This window comes from Myotis myotis, unplaced genomic scaffold, assembly GCF_014108235.1.
Source record: "Myotis myotis isolate mMyoMyo1 unplaced genomic scaffold, mMyoMyo1.p scaffold_m19_p_3, whole genome shotgun sequence".
In the NCBI taxonomy this organism is placed as follows: domain Eukaryota; kingdom Metazoa; phylum Chordata; class Mammalia; order Chiroptera; family Vespertilionidae; genus Myotis; species Myotis myotis.
Window position 1 is genome coordinate 146,487,665 of NW_023416335.1, and position 14,573 is coordinate 146,502,237.

Here is a 14,573-nt window from a genome sequence, read left to right on the forward strand (position 1 = left end):
GAGTGAAAGGGAGGGGGAAAGAAACATCAATGTGAGAGAAACACATTGATTGGATGCCTTCCGAACCCCACTGACCAGGGCCAGGGATGGAGCCTGCAACCGAAGTACGTGCCCTTGACTGGAATCCAACCTGCAGCCCTTCAGTCCGTGGGCTGACGCTCTAACCACAGAGCCAAACTGGTTAGGGCAGCCGTGGGCAAACTACGGCCCGCGGGCCGGATCCGGCCCGTTTGAAATGAATAAAACTAAAATGAAATGAATAAAACTATGTAATGATGTTTACTTTGAATTTATATTAGTTCACACAAACACTCCATCCATGCTTTTGTTCCGGCCCTCTGGTCCAATTTAAGAACCCATTGTGGCCCTCGAGTCAAAAAGTTTGCCCACCCCTGGGCTAGGGCCATGTATTTACTTTTAACGACCAATGAACCCATCATCCAACTGAGGTAGGAGAGAACAGTTAACAATGACTTACACTCATATATTTGTTCCTCCCAGTTCTTTCCCCTTACCTCCTTCACACCCAGAGGTAACACTATCCTGAACTTTGTGTTTATCACTACCTTGTTTTTTAATAATAGTTTTGTCTCATATATATGTATGCCTAAATAACTGTTCCATTTGTTTTTGTGCTTTATGAGAAAAGTATTGTCATATGTAGTCTTCTGAGTTTGCTTTTCCACTCCATCTGTTACTGTCTGCATGCACATAGCCAATATTTCATTCATTTTGCCTGCCCAATGGGGTCCAACTTTATATTTTCCCTTTGTCAGACCCATTTACTAGTAACTAATAGTTCACTGATCTACCATGCCATGAATCTACAGATCACTGATCTACCAGACCCACACACACATGTAAATTTCATGGTGATGTATATGTGTGTGTGGATTGTTTGGGAGCTCTCTATTCTGCTCTATTGGCCATTTTGTCTGTTTCTGCACTAATGTCACACCCTCTTTAATACTTCAGCCTCATAAGTCCTTCTGGTAAGATAAGCTCTCCCTCCCTTTTCTTCAGAAGTCCCCTGGTCATTCTTCATCCTTTACTCCAGCACATAAACATTTCAAATCAGTGTGTCAACCCCAGGAGAAATGTTGGAATTTAGTTTGAAGATACATTAAATCTATATATCAATTTGGGAGAGAACTTTTTTTTATATATATATTGTCTTCCTACTCATGAACATAGAAACACTCTAGTCCTCTTTAATGCCTTTTAGTAAAATTTTACAACTTTCAGTATACAGATGTGGCACCTCTTTGGTCAGATTTGTTGCTACACACATTAGAATTGTTTCGCAATTGTTTGGTATCTTTTTAAAAATTGTGTTTTCTAATTGTTTGTGGCTGGTGTATACAGATACAATTCACAATTATATATTGATCCTATATTTAGCCACCTAACAAAACTCTTCAATTATGTCTAACTCGAGGCCCGATGCACGAAATTTGTGCAGGAGTAGGCCTTCCTTCCCCCAGCTGCCAGTACCAGCTTCCCTCTGGCACCCAGGACCAGGGCTTCCCTCACAGCCCCGGCTTCATCGGAAGGTTGTCCTGAAGGACTTCTGGTCTAATTACCATATTATGCTTTTATTATTATAATTTGATGGAAGACTTTTTTTGGGGGGGGAAGAGGTGTTCTATGTAGACAATCACATAATCTGCAAATAATGACAGTTCTACTTCCTCCTTTCCAATAATACCTTATTTATCTCATCTTACAGCAATGGGTAGCATTTCTAGTACAATGTTGAATGGAAGTGAGGATAGTGATCATCCTTGTCTCATTATTAACTTTCAAGGGAATGCTTCTAATGTTTCCCCCTTTAGGATGGTGTTTATTTCAGGATTTTTGAAGATATCCTTTACCAAGTTGAAAAGTAGCCTTCCACTTACAGTTTGCTGAAAGTTATTAATGGGCATTTCTATTAAAAATTGTGTACCTACTGATCAATTGGTTTTTCACTTTTATTCTCTAAATGGCAAGATTTATAAATTTTCTAATATACCATCTTCACTTTTCTCAGTTAAATGCCACTTGGTCCATATGTCACATTGTTTACTTTGCATATATATTCATGACTAAAATGGTCCTATAATTTTCCTTTTCTGTATTGTCCCTATCTGGTTTTATCACCCAGGTTATACTGGTTTTGATGTAGATGTATGTTCTCTAGAATTTATGTAAGATCAGAATAACCTATTCAGTTTGGTGAAACCATCTATGCCTAGTTATCTTTGTGGTTAGATGTCTAACTATTTCCTTACCTTTATACTATTTAACATTGCTTAGGCTTCTGATTTCTTCTTAATAAAAATATAACATTTTCTAGAAGTTCTTCCATTCTGCCTAAGTTGTAAAGCCTGTTGACCTGTTGTTCATATATTCATCTGCTGAACAGCTGTAGTTTATGTAGTGACTACCCTTTGTGCATTTTCTCTTTTTCCATGATAAACCTGCTCAAATTTTTGTCCATTTTGTTAACCTTTTCAGAGTTGTTGACCCTCTGTTGCAATCTTGTTTTCTCTACTTCTGCTCTTATCCCTTTTATCCTGTTCTTTTGTAGCTTCTTTAATTGAACACTCAACCTATTTTTAAAATGCAAATAAGGATTTACGACTATAAAATTTCCCTTGAACCATTATTTTCTCTGAATCCTCTATTTTGATATTTACTATTAGCGCTTAGCATTTTAAAATGTATTTCCATTATTTCCTTCCTTTATTATTTCTATTCTCTTATTGTCTTCTTGATGAACTCAATTTTTAGCATTATGTAGTAACTATATCTTACCCTAATACTGCATTTGTCTTAATGTCTACTTTGTCTGATAACAGTACAACCAACAAGTTTTGGTGTGTGTGTTTTTGGTATTTTCCTGATAACAGTTAACATTCAATATTATTTTACATTAGTTTCAGATGTACAGCATAGTGGTTAGACATTTATAACATTTATGAAGCGATCCCCCAATAAGTCTAGTACCCAACTGGCCTCACACATGCTTATTGCATTATTATTGACTTAACTCTCTGTGACTATTTTGTTAACTGCTAATGGGTACTTTTTGTTGTTGTTGTTAATCTCCACGCGAGGAGATTTTTTCCATTGGTTTTTTAGAGAGAAGGGAGGGGAGGGGGAGAGGCAGAAGAGAGAAACATCGATGCAAGAGAGACACATCGACTGGTTGCCTCCTGCACGCCCCCTGAGCAGGGCCCAGGAACGAGCCTGCAACCCTTCAGTCTGCAGGCTGACACTCTAACCATTCAGCGACCAGCTAGGGCCCAATTTGTACTTCTTAATCCCTTAACCTTTTTCATCCTCATGGATGTCTTTTTTCTATATTTTCTTTTAAACACTTTCATGTCCTTCTGCTTTGTCTATAAATATATCTTATAAATATAACTTAACCAATTTGACTATCTTCTTCACTTGCGAGTTTCTCTCACCATCATAGAGCATACTTTTAAAACTGTTTTTAAACAGCTTTGAGATATAATTCACATACCATATAAATCACCTTTTAGCTGTACAACTAGCATTTTAAAATGTATTTCCATTATTTCCTTCCTTTATTATTTCTATTCTCTTATTGTCTTCTTGATGAACTCAATTTTTAGCATTATGTAGTAACTATATCTTACCCTAATATTGCATTTGTCTTAATGTCTACTTTGTCTGATAACAGTACAACCAACAAGTTTTGGTGTGTGTGTTTTTGGTTACTAGTGGTTACATCATCTTAACTTTTCATTTCCACATCAATTTTTCCTTTTTCTCTCTTTTTCATTGATATCCATCTTCTTCTAACAAGAACTTTGTCTTCATGCTCTCTGGTTCCTCCCACTCCATGTGTTGAAATTATAAAAAAATTTTAGTTCTAGATTGTTACTGATATACTTTATTTTCTTTAGTCCTACTTTTTAAAAAAAATGGTTTGAAATGAGAGAGAGAGGGAGGGAGGGAGGGAGAGAGAGAGGGAGGGAAATATTCCATCTATTGGTTGCCTCCTGCATACACCTCAACTGGGCATTGAACCTGAAACCTAGGTATGTGCCCTGACCAGGAATCAAACCCACCACCTTTTAGTGTACACTGTACAGGATGATGTTCCAACCAACTAAGCCACCCGGCAGGGCAGTCCTACTTTTTATTTATGCTTTTTAAAGTTATCAACAAATTTTCCCTAAGTATCTGATCATTTTTCTTTCTTCCCAGATCTCTCATAGTATCTCCTGGATTGATTTCTCTTTATATTTAAGTGCTTTCTCCAAAGGCATTTTTAATTTCCATCTTTTGTGTGGAAAATATTCTGCAGCTCTGAAAGTCTGAGAACATTTTTATGATGCCCTTACATTAGAATACCTATTTATCAGGACATAAAATTCTAGGGTCAAAGTTCTTTTCATGTTCAATTTCAGAGTCTTGAGCTGGCATGGTAATTATTGTTTCACTATATCATTCTCAAATGTCCTTTTGTCTGTGGACTCCAGTCCATCCTGGTGACTGAGACTTCTACAGGTAAAGCTGACTAAGCCTTTGAGACAGGACTGAATACCAGCTCTCATACAGTGCTGCTGTGAATATAAGTTGATTCAACTTTTCTAGAGGGCAAGTAGGCAATACAGATAAAAAAATATAAAATACTCATATACCTTGCTTGACCCAACACTTTTACTTCTAGGCATCTACAAGAAGTAAATTAACCCAACAATATACTCATCACAGCACTTTGATATGAAAAAAAATTAATCTAATCTACAAACACAATTAAATGATATTAACATCCTATAATCAAAACCTTAGTGTGGTTAGATGTATAGAAAAATATTTAAATTTTTAAAGTAAGAAAGTCTACTACTAGTTTCAGAACTATGTACATGTAGATAAGAAATATTTGAAAGCTGAAAGGCCATTCTTCTTCAAAAATATTAGCAGTAGCTTTCTCTAGATGAGGAGATTGATTTGTCATTTCTTCTTCTTGCTTTTCTATATTTACTATATTTCTACCCTGAAACACTTCCTTTTATAAATACTTTTAATCAATAATTTCTCCATACGATGTCAGTTTTACAGTTTGGAACTTAGAGATCAAGTGATTCTATGACCAATGTATACTCTGCATATATACAGTGTATACTCTGCAACCACACTCCCCTTCAAAGTCCCTGGTGCACACATCAAACTCCTTATTTATCTTTCTATCCTTTCAACACCATTTACAGTGCTCAACATATACAAAGTAGGAATATATTACATCAAGATGTTCAAGAATGCATTTCTGGGATAAGATGTGACTGTCCTCTATCTATTCTATTTAACTAGAGGCCCAGTGCACGGAATTCATGCATTCGGAGGGGGGCGTCTCTCAGCCTGGCCTGCACCCTCTCGCAGTCTGGGAGCCCTCAGGGGATGTCCAACTAAGCCAGCAGTCAGACATCCTTAGTGCTGCCACAAAGGCAGGAAAGGCTCCTGCCACTGCCACTGCACTCACCAGCCGTCAGCCCAGCTTCTGGCTGAGCGGCGCTCCCATTGTGGGAGCACACTGACCAACAGGGAGCAGCTCCTGCATTGAGCGTCTGCCCCCTGGTGGTCAGTGCACATCCTAGCGACCGGTAGGTCCACCATCGGGCTGAAATTGGCTCTCCAACATCCCCCTAAGGGTCCCGGATTGTGAGAGGGTGCAGGCCAGGCCAAGGGACCCACTGGTGCATGACAGGGGCCGGGAGGAATGTGGGAGGTTGGCCAGCCGGGGAGGGACTGCAGGAGGGCTCCAGGGCATGTCCAGCCTGTCTCAGTCCCAATCAGCCGGACCCCAGCAGCAAGATAACCTACCAGTTGGAGTGTCTGCCCCCTGGTGGTCAGTGCACATCATAGCAACTGGTCAGTTGGTTGACTGTCTGCCCCCTGGTGGTCAGTATACCTCATAGTGAGCAGTTGAGTGGCCTTAGCATATCATTAGCATATTACACTTTGACCAGACAACCGGACACTTAGCATATTAGGCTTTTATTATATAGGATTAATCACCATAAATAAAGGGATTCTTTAAATTACAAAGAACAGAATGATTAAAACAGTGACTTTCAAACAGAAGTCTCTTTAAATAAAATATTTTTTTGAATTCCAATATGTAAAAACAAAATCATCTTAGTGGAGACAGAAACTAATCCTATCCACTCAGCCCTCTTCTTTGCTTCCCACAGGTTGCTGGGAAGTTTGAAAACTATAATTCAATACATTTAACTGGCCCCACATGCTGTGTCAGAGCTAGAAGAGAAAGCAAAAACACATTTGATCTAGTATTTATTTATTTAGCTTTTTTTTGTGACTATAAATTACAATCACTAGGACACCTGTAATTCATTATAGTGTGTTCAACTAAAGAACAAGCAGACACAGCACAGGCCAGTTTAAAAGAAATCACAGTACTTCTTGGTGTAATTTGCAAAAGGGGGGGAAAGTCCTGGGCCCACACCGTGGAAATAAATATCACGTAACCATGAAAATATTCAGCCACTGTCCAGGTATCAGGGAGGTTCGTGCATGGTCCCAGGCAGAGGATCAGAGTTCCTCTTTGAAATATCCCAGCTTTGCCAGTGACATCTCTTTTCTCAACTGCATAACCTCCCAAAACATGTGGTCAACTATGCAAACAAAAGAGAGAGACACATAAATTATAAAATACCATCTTAATTATTTTTAATTTATTTCAATGAAAATTTAAGATGAACTCAAATGCCTGTTGGCATTTCCTAATGACATACCTAATTGCTTAGACATTCCATCACTGCTTCACACAAACTTCTTCATATATTTGTGAGCACCCCAATTTTATTAATAAATAAGCAGTACTCAGCCGTTTACTACCACTATTTGTTAGATGGATCAGTGACTGCCACACTTTAGCCCAACAGAAGGTGTACATTTCACTGTCCTGAGTAAATGGCAATGCTGTTGCCTTCGCAAGTAATTACACTCAATGCTCAGTTATGCAGGAGTTATCTAACTTCTAGATCTTCTTGCTCTAGTTTGCTATATCTTGGCCATTTCACTTTTCATTAATACTAACAGAGAGTGAAAAGGAAAACAAGACAGTCCAGAGAAGTCAGTAACATTCTTTGTGCCTAATAGGGAAATTTTTATATATGGCTCAAATAGAAATAAAAACAAATGTAGAGGGTGATGTGTAAATTTCCATTAGCTCTACTTGTGAGCCCCTCTGTAAGTAGCAAAAAGATGGCTCTATATTTCAGACTATAAAACCTGACATATGATCAGATTAGACTGATTAGAGCAGTGGTTCTCAACCAGGGGAGAGTCAGTCCTCAGGGGTTCATCTGGCAATGCCTGGAGACGTATTTCATTGCTGGCATCTAGTGAGTGGAGCCCGGGGACACTGTTAAACATCCTACAATGTACAAGATCATCCCCACAAGGACTTACCCAGTTCAAAATGTTAACAGTACAAGGGCTGAGAGACGCTGCTTTCGCTTTAACTGCTCTAAATTCTTTCTGGCACCGGCACAGACAATAAACAGATTTTCACATTAATATTTATTTACTACAAACCCACACAGTATATGACGTGTATCAAATACAGTCAAGTAGAAGAGTGATGGAAACCAGAGAAGAAACTACTTTTATCACCATCGCTCATGATTCTTTCTATTTACATAAAGTAAATTATCTTTCAGCCTTCTCTACAAAAATATTTCCCATTTTAACAAGGAGAAAAAATAAGCTTGACACTTGAACATAACATAAATCATCTGTTCTCCAGCTTAAGTCCTATTATTCACCAATAGGATTCAAAAAGACTTCAATTTTATTAAAGTCATAAACAGTATTGCAGAGCTTAAAGACTATTTTTATGCTACACAGCCTTTGGAAATTTAACGTTAGAGACAGGTTTCACCTTTATTCTTTTAGGCATTAAAATCTAATTATATGGGATTCTAACTAAATATGACTGTTTTAGTATACCAGAGCTTGAGAAATGCTAAACTACGTTATTATGGGCATGACTAATTTTTCCAGAGAATTAAGATTCACTGGTTTACCTGATAAAAATAGAAGGCTTCTTATTAGTTTTCAAGTGTAAAAATATTTTCAGTGTCTAAAAAATATATAAACAGAAAAATTTCCCACAACTTCACATACAAAACTGGCATGGCCTTGTCCTCGCCATGTGTGTGACTTTTGGTCTAAGACAATCATGTGTACCTATGAGGCGCTGCTTTAAAGCTGTCAGGCGCATCTGTTTTTATGCTGGTACTTAAGACACTGGGCTATAAAACCATCATTAACCATGAAAGACATGAAAACACTTGCATGAGGGTGGCTCTCCTGGATAGATCATCTGCCTGTTTCTGCTCATTTAGAACATAGCAATCTTTATTCCATTCGGAATTATCTTCATGACTGCTTTATTAATGTGAAAATACAGGACAAAATTGCTAGCTCCTCATGATTTTCACCAATTAAAATAAATCTGACCACGTCTGGAGTTTGCTCATTTTTCTCTCTTACGGAGTAAATTCAATGAGCTTTGTACTCCTCTCACATACCAGCTGGCTTATCTATACCTCTTAAGAGTTAAAACTGAGCCTGCTTTAAAACTCAAAATCAGAGTAAAATGAAGCAAATATAAGGATTAAACACAGTATGTTTTAAAATAGACATTTGTTCCCAAATTCTCCACACATTTTATTAGAACTATAAGACACTCAATATAAATATACCAGTAATAAAATTTATTTGAGCATCACTACTGTGCCCTATACTTTTTACTGAACTATTATATAAATATTTCATAACTAGAAGCCCAGTGCATGAAATTTGTGCACGGGTGGGGGGGGGTGGGGTGGGGGGCGTGGGTGTCCCTCAGCCCAGCCTGCACCCTCTTGCAATCCAGGACCACTGGCTCCTAACCACTCGCCTGCCTGCCTGCCTGATCGCCCCTAACCACTCTGCTTGATTGCCCCTAACTGCTTGCCTGCCTGCCTGATCGCTCCTAACTGCTCACCTGCCTGCCTGATTGCCCCTAACCACTATCCTGCCTGCCTGATTGCCCCTAACCACTCTGCCTGCCTGCCTGATTGCCCCAACCACTCTGCCTGCCTGCCTGATCGTCCCTAACTGCTCACCTGCCTGCATGATCGCCCCTAACCACCTCTGCCTCGGCCCCCACCGCCGCAGCTTCATCTGGAAGGATGTCCAGAATGACGTCCAGAAGGTCGTTCAGCTGTCTGGTCTAATTAGAATTTTATGCTTTTATTATTATAGATGAATAAAGAACTTACCATCCTGCTGTTTCACAAGTCCCTGCTGAATATAGCGAATGTATGTAAAAAAGTTACACACAGACGTGATCTAGGCCAAAAGGAGAAAATGTCATAAATATCAAATGTCTCATATCAGTGAGCTTTATTAAAATTCATTATTACATTACTTACCCTGTATCTACAAAAAGGAGAAATATAATAATAGTTGCTTGAATCTCCTAATTTAATTCTGTGTTTACAGGATTTACTCTGGCCAGTGAGAGCACATTTTCTGTAAAAGAATGATACATTTTAGTTTTTTAAAATTAAAGGCGTTTTGCCCCTACCTTTGTACAAGCTGAAGAAAACAAATATTTGAGAACCTACTATGGACCAGGCACTGTTCTAGATGCTGGGCTATCAAGATGAGAGAGACCAAGTCCCTCCCCTTTTGGGGTTAACATCCTAGTATATGCTTAATAGCCTAAAATTAACCATGGCCTAGAAATAGAAACTAAATGTTTTAAATATATGTCCTATCCTGAAGCAAATAGGAGTAATCTGATACAGGAAGCTCTCAGCTTTCCATCGGAACTTCAGCTTCTGAGTTGGAAAAACACCTAATGATGATTACTCAAGTCTCAGAACATGTTACTAATTGCTTTCAGGACAGTAGCTTCCAGGTAAGGTACTTTCTGGTGTGTTTGGTTGTTTACATGCATTTCCTGTGGCAGACCTGAGAAATACAAGGAATACAAAAATACTGACTCTGAACAATTACATAAAGGGTGCATTACATTTAGACATACATCCTTTCTATTTACAGAATATAAAATCTAAATTTGGTTGGAATCAGGCTGTAAACCTCTTGAGGGCAGTAACTGTATCATATTCATCTTTAGGTGCCTGGCACCAAGCATGTTTCTGGCTGTTGGTTAAGTGACAGACCACCTGTCACTCACCCTACTGCTCAGGATGAAGCTGACTTGTCTATCTGGCTGGACTTGCAGCAGCTCAGCTATCCCTCTAGTAAGTTAGGAGCTTGGTTGAATACAACTACCACTCCCTATCAATGCAAAATTACTGTAGCTCTAAGTAAAATAAAGTGGCCAACAGCATTTTATATGACATTACAAATTAAATAGTAAAGAAAAATATATTAAATAAACATTAAATTTCAGCTATACTTATAAGAAATGACAAAAATGTGTCTCCATATAAGAAAACACATGAAGAATGTATATTTAACACAGGATAATTTGGGAGGTGGCCATTCCAATCACAAAATAATTTTTATCTTTTCAAACAAATTTTGCCTCATTGTTCCTTTATTAGTAAACTAGAGGCTCGATGCACGAAATTTGTGCACTGGGTGGGGGGGGAGGGTGGTCCCTCAGCCCGGCCTGCGCCCTCTTGCAGTCCGGGAGCCCTTGGGCCTAAGCCGGCAGTTGGCCACTGCCACTGCACTCGCCAGCCATGAGCCTGGCTTCTGGCTGAGCGGCGCTACCCCCATGGGAGTGCACTGACCACCAGGGGGCAGCTCCTGCATTGAGCGGATTCCCCCTGGTGGTCAGTGCATGTCATAGTGACTGGTTGTTCCACCGTTCAGTCAATTTTCATATTAGCTTTTTATTATATAGGATTCCTTTAATTATCTATAAAAATGTTTTTTAAAAACACTAAACTATTAGCTCAGGGAGGATAGAAGATCAAGAAATTTAAGGCACAAGTTTTGAAAGCCTTTGGAACTTCAAAAAGTATAATTTACACAAGAGAAAAAAAGTACCATCAAACTGATAAAAATAAATTTATACACTATCCTTCTGGAAGGAGAATATACCTGTTTGACTACTATTTTGTCTAATTTTGAAAGGCTCTGCTACAGTGATTTTAAATATCAAATTTTAAAATAAAGTGTTCAACTTATCTCATTTGTAAAGCCATTTGTAAACTATCACAGCCAATATATTTTCATTTGAGCTGGGATTCAATGCCTAGTCTTCCGACCTCCAACTGCAATGTTTTGTTAACATGCTGCTACACTATTTCAGTATCTGTTAACAGCTGTGTCCCAAGATTTCAAATCCTTGCTTGCCATTTCACTTGTGATGTCCACATGTTTAAACCCAGACCTATCACCTTCCCCAAAGCAGAGCCCTTCCTACTCATTCCCCAAAGACCACATCATTCTTATAGTCAGTCATCTCTAAGTCCTTTGTCTTCGACCATCCCCTACTATCATCTCCTAAATTTTCTTTCTTTAGATTTGTCACATCTTTCCTCTCCCTACACTCGCCACCCTCTGAACACACCATTTCCTTGGTCAAGGCTTTCAGTCACATGTATTGTTCTTTTCCTATCCAAATTCCATCTATGCTTCAGAACCCCAGGTCAAATCTCCCTCCCTCCAAGAACAGCCCCTGATCACCACCACTGGACTCCCTGCCTTCCTCAAAACTCCCATAGTGCCCTACCATTCACTTCATAACCTTGTCCACGACAACCCTGGCCAAGACCACACTTCACATTTCATAAAAGAGGACAGTATCTGCCTTCAAGTGTTTTCCCACACAATATGCACTAAGAACAAAAATGGGTTTCTGGCCCTATTCCCACAAGTACAATATCCTTAACTATGTAAACTGCTTCCTGATCTACATAACTATTTTACTAAAATACTATATAAATCCACTTAAACTGATATCCTCATTTGTCATTTGCACATGTGTGATATATTATGCAGGCCTGAATTTAAAATTTTACAATAAAAACTATTATATACTATGTTTAAAATAAGTTATAACACAGACCTTAAAAGCACAAAACTGCTCGCTTTTTAAAAAAATATATATATATATATATATATTTTATTGATTTTTTACAGAGAGGAAGGGAGAGGGATAGAGAGTTGGAAACATCGATGAGAGAGAAACATCAATCAGCTGCCTCCTGCACACCTCCCACTGGGGATGTGCCCGCAACCAAGGTACATGCCCTTGACCGGAATCGAACCTGGGACCCTTCATCTGCAGGCCGATGCTCTATCCACTGAGCCAAACCGGTCAGGGCAAAACTGCTTGCTTTAATGATCACAAACACCTGTTTGTGGAGGCATAGAATTTAAGAACGTAAATACCCTCCCCAGTTTCGGAGGCCACAGTGCCACAGGTGTAGCACAGAGGGAAATGTAGAACAGGACACAACTCTAGGTGGATGTACAGCTCACAAAGCGAAGGCATGACTAAGTCCCTCCACAAATGATTGCCCAACTACCAGCACTATGTGATCCTAGTAAGACTGTAATTTGCATTAAGAGGAACAGGATAAATCATACACCTCCCACAATAGGCTTTAACCAGTCCTATGGTGATTCTCAAGCAGCTTTTTCCTCTTGTACCTTCAAAATGACCCAGACAAGAGTCATTTACTGCCTTCTACGACCTTCCCAGTCCCCTATATTAATCTAGTTCCAAACCACCAACTCAGCAGCTTCCTCAAAATCTTTCCAAGTCACTTTTTAAACAGCAGTGCCAAAAGTTCTAGGTCCTGTTCATTTCAGTCTTTGTTCCTCCTCGGACTAGATGAAAAAAGCCTGCCCTGCTGTGAAATGCGGGATTCTAACCTCTAAGGATTTATAAGTGCAGAATCTCTCATGGGTAGAAGACAGAACTGATTATTTACCAAAGTGAGAATCCTTTATGACAGCATGAAAGGAGAGGGCTAATTACGTCATTTTCATGCTTGGTAAGACTTGGTCTAAATCGCTGTCTTCCCAAACTAATTTTGATGGTAACCCTGGGGAATAAATATTTTACACAGAAACCGAGGAGATATATATATATATATATATATATATATATATATATATATATATATATACACACACACACACATACATATGGTGTCCTAAAAAATGTATACACATTTAAACAAGTGATAACTCAATTTTCACTCCTTTTCAGGTTTAACTGATTTGAAATAATGGGCGAAGCCTGACTAAGCCTTGAACAAAGAAATTTATTCTAAAGTGTCTCTAGACATTTTTTTAATGGGGACACATAAAAGACAAAGTTTACAATACAGAAGTGACAACAGTCAATGACTTGAGGGTGCACAAATACTGAACTAAATGATTCTTAGTGTTTGTGATTTCTTAATGTTTGTGATTCCATTGTTTCACATTATTAGCAGTGCTTGGACCAGAATGGTCATCAGTTTGAAAACGGGCATTGATTTATGAGACTGACGCGCTGCCTGTTGCGCTAAGAGGGCGCCGGCATCGGGCATTGATTTAAAAAAATTATTCACTTCTATAGATTCTTTTAAATTTTGAAAATGAACTGTATGTTAATAAACACTGACTTTATAATCATTCACCAAAGTGTGTATACATTTTTGGGGGACACCCTGTATGTATAACAAACAAAAATTCTACTTATAACCCACTAAAGCAGGGGTGGGGAATGTCCGACCCACGGGCCATATAAAGCCCAGGAAATCATTTGGTGTGGCACTGCCAAGACAACCACAGGCAGGACTCAAAATTCAGTAAATCTAAGAGCTTTTCCATAGCGACATACACTTATACTAAGTAAATCTTAATAAGCGAATGACGTTACAAATATTCAGATGGTCCTTAGCAGAAAAAAGATTCCCACCCCTGCACTAAAGTGACTTCATGATCAACTAATGGGTCATGACATGTGTTTTAAAGAAAAAGTTTCAAACACCTGGTCTACCTGGATCCCTAACATCCTAATATATAAAAACCCTGGGTCCGTCACAACCGGAGGCTCAACCAATGGAAAGTCAGTCCTGTAGTCAGTGCTGGGTTGCTGTGGCAACCCAGCACTGACTGCTGCGGCTGCAGGCGTGGTGACCCAGCACTGACTGCTGAGGGGGCTGCAAATCAGGCCTGGAGAGAGGCTGAAGAGAGAAGCAGGGTCTGATCCGTAGCCTGTGTAGCAGCTGTTGATCAGCACTTGCCTCTTTCTTTCACTCTGGGCCAGCAGCCGGGCCTCCATTTCTCTCCAGGCCTCCACGGGGGCGCTGGCGACAGGCCCAGAGATGCGGACTGGCATAGGAACCGACCAATCAGAACCATATCTGGGTGAAGTGTGAAGAGCCAATGGCTGCCTAGGAGGTGGAGCTTTTGACACTGACTGGCATAGAAACTGACCAATCAGAACCAAATCTGGGTCAACTGTGAGGAGCCAATGGCTGCCTAGGAGGCAGAGCTTTTGACGCTGACTGGCATAGAAACCAACCAATCAGAACCAAATTTGGGTGAACGGTGAGGAG

The 14,573-nt window shown here is 39.4% G+C and overlaps 1 protein-coding gene across 10 annotated transcripts in view; it reads right to left on the reverse strand.

The window, feature by feature from the left end:
- Nucleotides 1–6,299: 6,299 nt before the first annotated feature.
- The window catches only part of LOC118650104 (RAB3A interacting protein), a 54,678-nt gene continuing 46,404 nt past the window's right edge, over nt 6,300–14,573 (reverse strand). For 9 of the 10 annotated variants that reach the window (XM_036297960.1, XM_036297963.1, XM_036297957.1 and 6 more), the window contains 3 exons: nt 9,465–9,564; nt 9,312–9,381; nt 6,300–6,653 (listed from right to left, as the gene is read on the reverse strand). In XM_036297960.1, coding sequence (XP_036153853.1) covers nt 6,571–6,653; nt 9,312–9,381; nt 9,465–9,564 — 253 coding nt within the window. In that variant the 3' untranslated portion in view covers nt 6,300–6,570. The remainder of the gene's footprint in view (nt 6,654–9,311; nt 9,382–9,464; nt 9,565–14,573) is intronic. The other variant, XM_036297965.1, reaches the window with a different exon arrangement.